This window comes from Corvus moneduloides, chromosome 21, assembly GCF_009650955.1.
Source record: "Corvus moneduloides isolate bCorMon1 chromosome 21, bCorMon1.pri, whole genome shotgun sequence".
NCBI lineage: Eukaryota > Metazoa > Chordata > Aves > Passeriformes > Corvidae > Corvus > Corvus moneduloides.
Window position 1 is genome coordinate 1,791,442 of NC_045496.1, and position 12,058 is coordinate 1,803,499.

At 45.4% G+C, this 12,058-nt stretch overlaps 2 protein-coding genes across 2 annotated transcripts in view; one reads left to right on the plus strand and one right to left on the minus strand.

Annotated features, from left to right (window-relative positions):
* Positions 1-6,519, minus strand: part of MORN5 (MORN repeat containing 5) — a 14,671-nt gene extending 8,152 nt beyond the window's left edge. The window contains exons 1-4 of the mRNA XM_032130864.1: positions 6,433-6,519; positions 5,932-6,079; positions 5,542-5,653; positions 4,552-4,683 (exon numbers count right to left, since the gene is read on the minus strand). Of these exons, the coding sequence (XP_031986755.1) occupies positions 4,552-4,683; positions 5,542-5,653; positions 5,932-6,079; positions 6,433-6,479 (439 nt within the window). The 5' untranslated portion in view covers positions 6,480-6,519. The remainder of the gene's footprint in view (positions 1-4,551; positions 4,684-5,541; positions 5,654-5,931; positions 6,080-6,432) is intronic.
* Positions 6,520-6,548: 29 nt separating this feature from the next.
* NDUFA8 (NADH:ubiquinone oxidoreductase subunit A8) lies at positions 6,549-9,071 on the plus strand. Its single transcript, XM_032131072.1, has 4 exons — positions 6,549-6,658; positions 6,743-6,906; positions 8,203-8,368; positions 8,826-9,071. The coding sequence occupies exons 1-4, from the start codon at positions 6,608-6,610 to the stop codon at positions 8,961-8,963; spliced, it is 519 nt and encodes a 172-aa protein (XP_031986963.1). The 5' UTR covers positions 6,549-6,607; the 3' UTR covers positions 8,964-9,071.
* Positions 9,072-12,058: the final 2,987 nt, after the last annotated feature.

Sequence of the window (12,058 nt, forward strand, 5' to 3'; positions counted from 1 at the left end):
CCAAAGTAAAGAGAAAAAGATCAATGGATTGCAATAAATGGCATTTAACATAAAAATGAGTAAAATTTACAATCCCGTTAACTTGTTAAATGTTACAAAATCAGCAAACAATAGACACAATTTGTTTTGTTCAGAGCCCAGAGGTAGAGACCAAATCCTCTAAATTAATTTCTGCAAAAGCTGGGGTTTTTTTCCAAACAGGTCTGGATCCTATTCGTTGTAGAATATACTGATTACCAACTATTTTTAAGAGCTTTACACAAACATTATTTCTTTTGTTGTGTGAAATGCAGAATCAGCCATCTGGCAAATGCCCCAGAGCTAAAATCTTTTACATGACATATAATTCAAAATGATTAAATATACAACAGAAAATAGCTATAGCATTGCACTTAAAATAGCATGAACTTTTACTGCCGATCAAAACTGATTTCTTTAGCTTAACAAGTATCCAAAGAACAATTATTTGAAGAGCTTTTAAGAGTTTCAATATGTAGGAACTAAACCTCATCTAAATTCAGTATCTTAAGTCAAATAAAAAAGAAACAAATGTACAAAAGATTAAATGGTCCTGCCTTATAAGTAGACATTTAAATCTATGGGAAGCTAAATTCATTCGAACAAAAATCCCATATTCCCTCGTATGTGTATTGCTGGGGCTTTCCTCTCCTTGCTCAGGGCATCTGCCAAAACAACTCGTACATTCTTAGGCAATGACTAGGGACTAGCCTGGAATCAGGCTGTTCATCCACTCCCTCCATCATCAGAAAGGGCAATTTCAAAGAAGAACAGGGAATAAAGCTCTGTGCATGATCCCTCAGTGCAGTCAATCTTTTTTCCTGCACCACAGTTGACTCGAAGTTAAACTTGCTGTCTTTTTTCCAGAAATACTCCAGGCCTGAAAAATTGCCAGGTCCTCATCCCACACCCAATTCTCCAGTAGTTTCTGAGAAAGAGCACGCAAACATCTGCATGTATTTGGGGTACATGAGGGTAGGTACAGAAATATTACCCTGAGCGATTATTGAGTGGTTATGGCTGTTTCTCAACTACATTTTTCAGGCAAGTCAAAGTCTACGTTTCCCAAAAAGCACTTGGTGTAAGTCAAATCTGAGTTGTAAGGAAAAAAAGTCCAAATGTAGGAAATTTCTCTCATGGATTTGCATAGCTGGATAAAAACCTGAAATGGTTGAACATATCATTGCTGACTGTCCAAAAAATTTGTGCTTCTCAGTCCTCTCAGACCAAGCATGAGAGCCTCCAACCCAAGGTAACAACATGAGGAAACTGTAAGTCTGTGATTATTAAGGCTTAGAATTAAAATGGCTTTGCCCCCTTGCCTGGGGAGTCAGGCCAGCCTCACAACCAAGGAACCTCAGACGTTCTAACCCCAGACTTCTCTAAACTATACGAAAATAATGTTCTTGAATCTTGACCTTTTCAGCTTATAATGATTCCTGAAGCAGCAGGATTTTTCCTGCTGCTTTTCACAAGACTTTCAGGCTTGTAGAAATGCTGATTGCTGGCTGGCTTGGGACTGCAGTAACACCAAACCCCTCTTAATAAGACACTTGTTCTGGTATTCTGGACCTAATCCTGCTGTTAATTCAGTTCCCTGACTGAGCTCTGAGTGAAAAGGCAGATTTTGTGTCTTTCTGTGTCTTTTGATTTATAGTAAGAGGTACAAGTATATTCCAGGTAATATTGACTGCAGAAGAAATATGAAAATAGTAGAGCAAAAATCCTCATATTAAAAGAGGAAAAGCATGTTTTATATTATTTAACCCATCCCTGGGAAAACCACAGGAGAAACAAGGCAATTTTCATCAGAAATATCTTTGCTTTTCATCAAGACAGGCAGGTGACCCAGGCAATCTCCTGAGGTCTTTTCCATCTCAGTATAAAAAATTTCCTATTTTTGATGGTATTTGCTTTTTGAAAGTTATGGGCTTCTCTGATATTCAGAGGGCCTAAAACTTGACTGTCACAACTCTTCTTGTACCTCCCTGCTTCGCATTAAAAAATAACATCTTGAAGTTTCTACTTTTCACTGAAAAACTGGGAAATCTTCCGATCTTTCTATTGACCAAACTCTGTTACAAAGGTACCAGGAGTCCTATTTCTGGGGGAAAAAAAAGAGGAATACTCCTGGTGAAACAGGAGCCTGGTCCCAGTATCTATTCAAAATAAACAACGTATCTCCTTACAAATGAGCCTTCCCATTCTTATTTATGTGCTCAATTTTGCGTACTTCGCAATACTGGAAAAAAGAAAAGCTTGAAGAACACATGGAGAATCAAGAGAAATTTGAGCATCCCCAAGGAAACAGAGGTTTAGGGACGGAGTAATAACTGCGAGGCTGTAATGAGAATTTGGAAAACTTTGCTAGATAAAAACGTATAACAAAGCTGTTGCTGTCATCTCATTCCCTGGGCCTGATTATGTTTTCACGATGGGCCTTTGCACTGCTCTAGCAGCGAGAGCTCTCTGAGTAAATGAGTATCAGACCTCCGAGCTAGCAAAGTGCAGGGCTTGCCAGACTCCTCAGGAGTCTCTGTGGTGCTCGACATCCTCTCATCTCCACAGAGAAGTGCTGGAAGCAAACTCAGGAGTTTCAAATGGCGGCTGCTTTCCTCTCCTCTGGAACGGTACCTGGATGCTGCCAGTCTGGAGGCAAGGCCGTGCCAAAGCTCAGTGATTCCTCACTCTCCTCCACAAACAGCCCAGAAACAATTAGGAATTGCTTCATAATAGGGCCAGGGTGAAAGGTGAGGACTGGAGTATTCTGAAGCCTGCTGCCAGGGCTGAGGAAGACAGTGTCATTTTGGTAAACCTGTCAAGCTGTTGTAAGATCTTCCTGAATGCTTCCTACCATCTGCTTTTGATGCTTTCAAGACTTGGCTGGAAGCCTGGAGGTTTTCCTGCTCTTTCCTGCCCAACCTATAATGGAGTAATTCTGGATCTGTTCCCTGTCATCTCAGCCTCTTCCTCAGTTTCTTCTGCTTACAGCTGGGGTTTTTTAAATTTTTTTTTTCTCTTTACTTCAGTGGCCTTGTGCCCTGAATCATCTCTCCTGGGGCGGCAAGAGTTCCTCTGATGTTGAACAAGTGCCGGGTTTTTCAATTGTGTTCATGTTCTTGAGAGGAAGGGTCTGGCCTACATGACACATTCCTTCTTCACACTCACATCAACAACTTTAACTTTGTGTCCAGGCTCTGGCTGGAAGGGCCACACAAAGCCCATCTCCATGACTCTCTCAGGCTGCACGCTGTGCCGGGCTGCTGAGCCAATATTGATTGATATAATTTGTAGGGTTTGAGATAAATGTCATAAAGGACAATGAGTTCAAAGAACAGATTAAAAAACAATAAATTGAATTCCAAGGCGTTCCCTCCTGTACTAATCTGTGTAGGTTCCTGTGTTTTTGGAAAGCATGTTGCTTATCTTCCTCATCAGTAGGCCCACTGCATTCCAGTATTTTGGATCGATGCCATTTGTAATAATCTAGATCAGTTTTTATTCAACGTTTATAAAACAGGCCATGTATCACAGGGTATATTTTATAGCAGATGGTATCTCCAATTCATTTAACCCCCCCCCCACTTCCCTCCTCCAATATCACAGTGCACACTCACAAAAGCTCTTGAAAGTAGAGTAGAGCAGAATTTTTTTACAACAAATAGTAAATTTGCTGAAAAATGGAGTTTCCAAGCAACAAAAACTGTAGCACACTGAAAATGAAATGTTCTGTTTTCTAGAAAAAAAGAGGTTTTGCAATTTGGACATTTGAGAAAAAAAAAAAAAAGCAGGGTGGGTGGTTGCTTTCAGAAATCAGTTTCATTTTAAAAACATCTGCACTGAAAAGGTGATAAACACAAAGATTAAATAGCCAGAACACAAATTAGGTTTTCTTCAGGTCAGATTAAATTTTTTGAGTTATCCCAATGTCAACTGTTTGAGGATATTCTGTGGCTTTTAATTTGAAAAGTTTCTCTTTTGGCTTGGTAAGAACTAATTTTCCCCAAGGCTTATTAATTTGGGGACTTATCCATGTATTTGCCAGAGTCTACTCCAAATACAGCTCTCCAAGGTGAAGGTTTCCTGTTCAGGAAGGTAAGACCCAGACTCATTTTAATAAACTGGACTATTCCAACATGTAGAGATAAGCACATGCTTAAGCACTTTTGTGGTTCACAACATGGAGCTTTGCAGCTTTCAGGATCAGTGACGTGCCACTCACAACCACTCCCTTGCTTGAGATCATAACAGAAGAAACTGAAGATTTTTCTGAGATTAACATACCAAATGCTAATAAAATGTATTTATTCATATATGCTCGGGAATACTTCATTGTAATTTTACAAAATATTATTTGTACAGCTCTGGGGATACATAAATCACCGAAAAAACAAATAAGTTGAAGATATTTTACCTCAGTGATAATAGAACCAAGTCATGGAGTTGTTTATATTTTGGCTTTAATCAGGCAACCTAGAAGATATGAGAAATAAACTCTTCATAGTTTACCTTGCAGAAGAAGTTAAATCATACCTGCATTTCTCAGAAACTTGTGTTTGTAGTCAACAACAACTCTGGTTTTGGGGTTATAGAATCCATCCCCACAGTCATAACAACCTTCTGGGATTATTTTGGGAGGATCCAGGTTTGTAAGCTGAGGAATGCCTGAAGGGGAAAAACAAGGTTTGATTTTTTAAAAAATTTACGCCTTTGATCAAGATAACTAACATACATCTCCATGGTGTTTGCTATAAAAACAACATAGTTACTTCACAATAAATTTAGTAAAGCATTTTGTCAATTTTGCAGATGTGGAAAATGAAAATGGAAAAATGCACACACGAAGATTGTGTGATAAAAAACTGTCACTTTGATTTCCTCATTCACAGTCCTGGGATTCAGCCCACCAAGTTAACATTACAAGTACAACCCTAAAATCCAAAATGGGGCCAGGAGAGACTTGCTGGCCTCACAGAACTCCATGTCATCGCTAAAATATTCTATGTATTGTGTGTATTATGTTACAGATTTTACTCACTTTTTTCCTTGTAAATCCACCTTTTGACTACAATAAACAATAACATTATAGAAGTCTTTAGCAAAAACATAGACTGAACACAAACCTACTAAAAAGCTACATGGGGCAGATGCTTGAAACTTCATTTGATGTCCTGGATGCAAACTAATTGCCTTTGCTCAGCTTTTCTGTATCAAAAGCACCCTGCTGGTGCAGTGAGGGTGAAAGGTATAAAAGGGTTAATCAGGATATCAAAAGCTGTAGATAATAAAGCCCTGTCCTGTGGGTCATCACTCCAAGAGACCCGCTATGGATGCAGTGCTGCATCCCAGGCTATGCTGGTGGAAGGTGGTGTCCACATTCTTCTGGCAGCGTCTTAGGGTTGTATGAAATTAGCCAGAGCATTTCTGCTCCATGTTACTCATGTAGCCGAATTAATCTTTCTTAAGCAAAGTTGTTAGTTTAATTCCTTCCAGACTCTTAGGATTGCAAACGCAATTTAGTACCTGGCGGTTTAAAACCAGAACAGATTTCTGTATAAAATCTTCTGTCGTAGCCATCGCAGTAATGCCATTTTTCCTCGTCGTATTCGAGACCATCTGCAAAAGTGAATTTCCCCTGCAAAACATGTTTAAGTGCAGAGTTAATAAACATGATGGATGGACGGAACGCCAAGGCCAGGTTGCACCGGCAGAGCCCCAGCAGGGCCAGCGCGGCTCCGCTCGGCTTTTGTCGGGAATCCTGTCTGCGGTGCCCGGCCGCCAGCAGCCTCTCCCCACCCCGAGGGGCCGAACTCTGTCTTGGCTCGGAAATTCACGTATTTCACCTCAAAGCCTCCCTGGCGGCGGGGTCTCCTGCCAGCGGAGGCCCCTCGCGCTGAAGCCCCCCGGCCGTACCTGCGTGGGCGCCCCGCGGACCCAGAGCGCCCGGTACCCGCCGCCGCTGGGGAGCAGCAGCTCGCCCTGCCCGTGGAACATCCCGTCCCACAGCGAGCCCCGGTACTCGGTGCCCGTCGGCAGCGCGTAGTAGCCGAATCCTTCCATCCTGGGAGAGATGGGGGGGTGGGTGAGGGCAAACCCGCGTCCCCGGCGCCCCCCGGGTCCCACCAGCCACCACCCCCCCACCGTGCCCCCATGGCCCATCTGCCACCCGCAACGCCCGCGACTCCCCGGCCCTCCCGGTACCCCTTTGCTCGCTCCGTCGGGCCCCCGGTCCCACTTGTCCCCTGCGAACCCCGCTGGGCCCTCCGTGTCCCCGTGCTCCCCCCCCCCCCCGCCTCTTCCCGGACCCCCCGCTCCCACGTGCCCCCAGCACACCCCGTCCCGCTCCCCGGTTCCCCCGAGCCCCCCCTGCCCTTTCGCGGTCCCCCCGTGTCCCCGGTTGCCCCCCGGCCCCACCTGCCGCGCATGATGCCCCCCAGGTACCGCTCCCCCGCCAGCTCCATGGCGGCCCCGACGGCGCGTCCCGGTCACCGCGGCAACGGCCCCGCCCCCCGCCCGCCGCGGCCCCGCCCCCCGCGGCGGCGCGTGCGCGGTGCGGGGCGGGCGCTGAGGGCGCTCAAGGAGAGCCGCCATGCCCGGGGTGCTGCGGGTGCCGCCGCTCGAGGAGCTCGATGTGCCGGAGGTGAGTGCGTGAGGGGCAGCGGGACCTTTCCCGCCCTGCCCTGCTTTCCCCGCCCGCCCTCACGGCCGCTGTGCCCCGCCGCAGGTGACGGTGAGCTCGTCCGTGCTGAAGGCCGCGGCGCACCACTACGGCTCGCAGTGCGACCGGCCCAACAAGGAGTTCATGCTGTGCCGCTGGGAGGAGAAGGACCCGCGCAAGTGCCTGAGGGAGGGCCGGCAGGTGAACCAGTGCGCCATCGACTTCTTCAGGTGAGCGGCCCCCGGCCGGGACACACCGGTGGAGCCGCACGGGCCTGCAGGTGACGGTGCTGCGGGGCCTTGCCCGGCAGTGTCATTGGAGCGCTGGCGGTCACTCCTTCCCCCTCTGCTCTGGAGACAGGCTGGGAGAGCTGCGGGTGTTCAGCCTGGGGAAGAGAAGGCTCCAGGGTGACCTTAGTGCAGCTTTCAGTACCAGAAAGGGCTACAAGAGAGCTGGAGAGGGCCTTGTGACAAGGGTATGAAGTGACAGAATAAGGGGGGATGGCTTCACACTGACAGAGGGCAGTTTAGATTAGGTATTAGGAAGAAATCTTGCCCTGTGAGGGTGGGCAGGCCCTGGCACCGGCTGCCCAGAGAAGCTGTGGCTGCCCCATCCCTGGAAGTGTCCAAGGCCAGGTTGGACAGGGCTTGGAGCAACCTGGGATAGTGGAAGGTGTCCCTGCCCCTGGCAGGGGGTGGAACGAGATGAATTTTAAGGTTCCTGCCAATCCAAGCTATTCTGTAATCCCATGATTCTATTTAAAAATGCTGCCACCATGATGGCCTTCAAAACTTTTACATTTGCTTCTTAAACTCCTGGGGATAGAGGCTATGTGTTTTGTCTTGATTATTTATACATGAATTTATTGTGTCATGTGAAGCTCTGTAGCCCTTGGTTCAGAGCAAGTGGCCTGGGTTTTTGTTGGGAACTGAGGGCAGTGGTGTGAGGCTGCTGCACCTTGCAGCTGTGCTATGAATTCCAGGAAACCAACCTGAGCATTGCGTTGTCTGTCCTCCCTGTCTCACAGGTGCACCACCTGCGTCTCCTGACCAAACATGTAGATCCAAGGCATGTGCCAGTACTGCTAGTAAAGGACCTGATTTAATTACCTCAAGGCATGTCCACCTTCAGTCTAGCAGCTGAAACCTCTGTTCTAAGCACGGCTTCTTGAGCTTTAGACACAAAATCATTTGGAAGCATTAGAGCACTGTATAATGTAACTAAATTATTTGGCAAAACAAAGATGTCCTGTGGAGGGGCTGTGAACATCTACCCAGCAAAAATACCCTCCACATATCAGTTAAGTTATTGCTGTCTCCACGTGCAGTTAAGCTATATTAATTATAGCTGCAGTGATGGAAATTATACAGGTATTTGATACAAATACTGACTTGACTGAAAGTTTAGATGTTCCTGAGAACTTAAAGCTGCAAAACCCACTTTATCCCGAGCTGAGGTTGGAATGAGTGCGAGAGAAGAGCGCTGAGTGGTGGTTGCTGAGGGGTTTGTGCCTGTGCTGTCCCCAGGAGCATCCGAACGCACTGTGCCGAGCCCTTCACCGCGTACTGGACGTGCATCGACTACAGCAACCAGCAGGAGCTGCGCCGCTGCCGCAAGCAGCAGGCAGCCTTCGACTCCTGCGTGCTGGACAAGCTGGGCTGGGTGAGACCTGACCTGGGAGACCTCTCCAAGGTAACTTCTTACCCTTTGGGGCAGACAGGCAGATCCTGCTCTCCCTCCTTATGCATGTTTTGTCCAGACCAGGTCTCCAGCATCTCTTGGCCAGATGGTGATTCGTGAACTCGGCACTGGGAGTCTGTGGGATGATAAGACTGGCAGCATTTTTCAGGGTTGCTTTTCCAGAAGACTTGCGCTTTTCTTAAACAATGAAACTTTTGCTGTTTGCTTTTCCTGGTGTAGAGACTTTTCCTTTAGGAATGAAGCTCATACTCACATGGAGCTACTCTGTAGTTGTGATGAAACACCCCTCCCTTCCCTTTTCTTAGAAGTATTGAGGAGCTCTCATCAGCTGAACAGTGTGTCCTTAGTATTGTTTGGTTCTTCTTCGTAGTTCTTCCTTGAAGTTCTGACTCAACCTGGCTCTTGAATGCTGTGAGAAGTTGTATCACTTCTTTGCATTTCTTTCCAGGTTACAAAGGTGAAGACAGACCGTCCTCTGCCTGAGAATGCCTATCACTCTAGACCCAGACCAGAGCCAAACTCACCCATTGAGGGGGAGCTGAAGCCCTCTCCCTTTGGCAGCAGGCTCTTTTTCTGGTCCTGGTGAAGTGGGCAGGCTGTGCTGTGACTCAAGTGCAGAGATGTGGCACTTGCACATGTAAATTGTGTGGTGTGTGTTGGGTATTATTAACAATTAAAGAGCCCCAAATCATTACATGGCTGAGCAGACTTCTTTAAACTCATAGCAACGAGAACAATGCATTTCCCTGTTTTGCTCAGAGCTCTCTGCAGTCACACAGCCCTTGGGACCCTCTGGGCACCAGTAATGTCAGCTGGTTGATCATGATTACCAGGATTGTCTGTGATGTGTACAAACGTAGTTCCAGTCTTTGACTGCTGTCCCATCAATCACAAACTGGCGTGAGACTTGATTTACTTACTGAGAACATTGCCTCATGGATCAAGGAAACTCTGGGAACAAACAAGTCATTAATGTCTTCCCTTAGTCTTGCAACTGATAATTGTGCATTTTTTCCAAGGGACTCCTGTAGAGGTTTAACCTAAAATCTGTCTTGGAGCAAGGGGTTTCTGGAATCTGTGGCATTTGCTAGGTATGAAGGCAGTGCTGTTTCTGCCAAAAAGATCCCTGTTGTGCTTCCCAGCTGCTCGTACAACATTGGTTGGTGACTTCCACTTTTTGGACTGTTCTGTTGGGGGAACACAAGCTACTTTATCAGAAGAATCATACTAAATTTTCAATACCTTTCAGGAAAAATTTTCTCCTAAGGGATCTTGTTCCCCATGAAGCAGTGTAAGAAAGGAACTTGTATTCTGTCTCAAGGCCTTGACTTAAAGGGTTTGGGGCAAATCCTTCTCAGTTTTTAACTGTGATGTTCTTTTTGATAGAGGAGTTAGTGAGCTTTTTAAAATGTATCTTTTCTACAATATCTGAAAGTCGTGTTTTTCATAGGATTTGGATCTAGTCTTTCATTCACCTCCACCCAATAGCAAAAAACCTTATTCTACAGGTCAGAAAAAAATCCAATGAACTTGTTTTTCCCAAGGCAACGTGCAATTTAACTTGCTCTGGGTGAGAGCTGAACATCGTTCACCTGAACTGTGGCAAAGAGTAGAACTGTGCTCTGCTCCTTGAGTAGCCTGCTGCTAGTAGGATCTGAAGATTTGCCATCTCCTTGTTTGAGGTGGGATTAAACTGTAATGGTTCTATAGCTGCAGCATATGTTTCTGATCCCTGAAGCTAGAGGGAAAATTGTGTAACATTTATCTAAAAATAGCTTGTGCACTGTGTGGCTTCTGGGTTCTTGCTACTTTCTGCTGGGGTGCATTGACTGAAACTCTAAGCAGGTGCTCTATTTGCATTTTAATGTACATACCAGGCTGTCTTAGCAGCTCCTTGTCTAAATCTGTGAGCCGGTGCTGCACCTTTGCAGTTTCTCCTTGCAGATCACTGCCACCATCTCGGAGCAGCCAGGTCTTGCTGAAGAAAGATAACCCTTCTCTGCTGAGACTGAAATCAGGACAAACTTGGGGTCTAATTACATTCAGCTGAGTGAGTGAAATGAGGTTTGGCTGAGGAGAGGATAAATTGTTCTGGGATGTTAACACGTATCACATATGATCTTTGCTGACCCACTCCAACAGTTATCAGGAGTTTTTAGATCTTACAGTGTTCTGCTAATAACTTACTATTGTCAGCGTATTGTATGAACCATTGCACTGCTGAACATCTGCTTTGGAATAAGCAGGCACGGGCATTCCAGTAGTCAGCCCCTAATGACAGTTAAAGAATATTTTTTCCCATTAGATTGCTTCTGAAAAGAAGGACATGTATGAGTAGGGGGGCAAATCTTTTCAGCAGCCTGATAGGAACCCCACCCTTAAGTTGGCTAGTACTGTAAGCAAAAAAAAAAAACAAACTAGTGATTTATGCTGAAGCCTCAAAAGTTTAAGATTGTTCATCTGTTTCTTGACAGCTGTATCTACAGCCTCTTGGGTCAGAGGTGGGGGATCCAGTAATGATGCACTGATCGTGGTTTAAATGTCAGAATTAACTGTCTGCTGGCCTGGATTCCCTCTTCAGTTTCAAGCAGGAGCGGGCAGGTGAAAGTACAAAAGAGATCAGCAGAGGAGGACAATGAAATGATAAAGTCAAGTAGAATTTAACTGTACTCTGAGCATTTCTTTCATTAACCTCTCTGAGATAATTGTTCCTTGTCTTTATGTCTTAGCTAAATCTCTCTGGAAAAGTGTTGCCAGAGGCTTTTCATGGTGCTTTGGACAGTGCCTGAATGCAGCTATTTCTGGTCAAAATCCCGTGGCGTTACTCAGACCTAGATGCCCCTTTGGAGCTGTAATGGGAACTAGAACAAGTGGATGTCAAGACTGAGTAAAGACCATAAAAGTATTTTTGAGGAATGTGTCTTGACAATTTTTTGGCAGATGGAAAGCAGACAAAGATTCAACACAGATATTTCCCTGGCCCTGTGAGAAGTGTTATTTATTATGCTGTGGGCTCTCAGCTTTGCCAGAGTTTCTAATCACATGTTCAATTAACAAAATGTTAAGCCAGTGTTGTAGCTTGTCCCACCATGGGTCAGATTAGGCAGAACGTGCTCCATTCGTTCAGACTATGAGTAGGAAGAGTAAAATCTGAGCATAATTTCAAGTCTCAGTAAGGTGGGACTGCACATTTCTGGTGCAGCAGACTTACATGGCAGTAGCATATTTCCAAGGAGAAAGTCTCTCTCCAAAACATCTGGCAGTTAGAGATGCCCTGGTTTCAAATGGTTCTGCTCAATTCAGGACTGTACAATCCTTTTGGAGCTCTCTGTGCGCTCTTGTACTGGAAGAGTTTAGAAGGCAGAATCCATCGGGGCAGTAACAGGAGATTTCAGACTCCCTCTTGTGGCTGCGTTAAGCTGATTTTGGGCATCTCTATGAAGATTTTGCTGTCGAGAAAATCTAAATGCTACTTAAATATAGAAGCTTGATTTGATCTTTTGTCTTTGCTATAAAATTCACGTTGTCTCAACTTGATTTTTCCTACATATAAAAACTCTTGAGTATGAAGGGAAAAGAGGAAGAAAAATGCTTTGAAAACATTCTGATTGCCTCAGTCACATTTGATGTAGTTTAAGGAAGTTAAGGTAGAGTCAAAGTAGATGGAGATGGTTGGGAAGT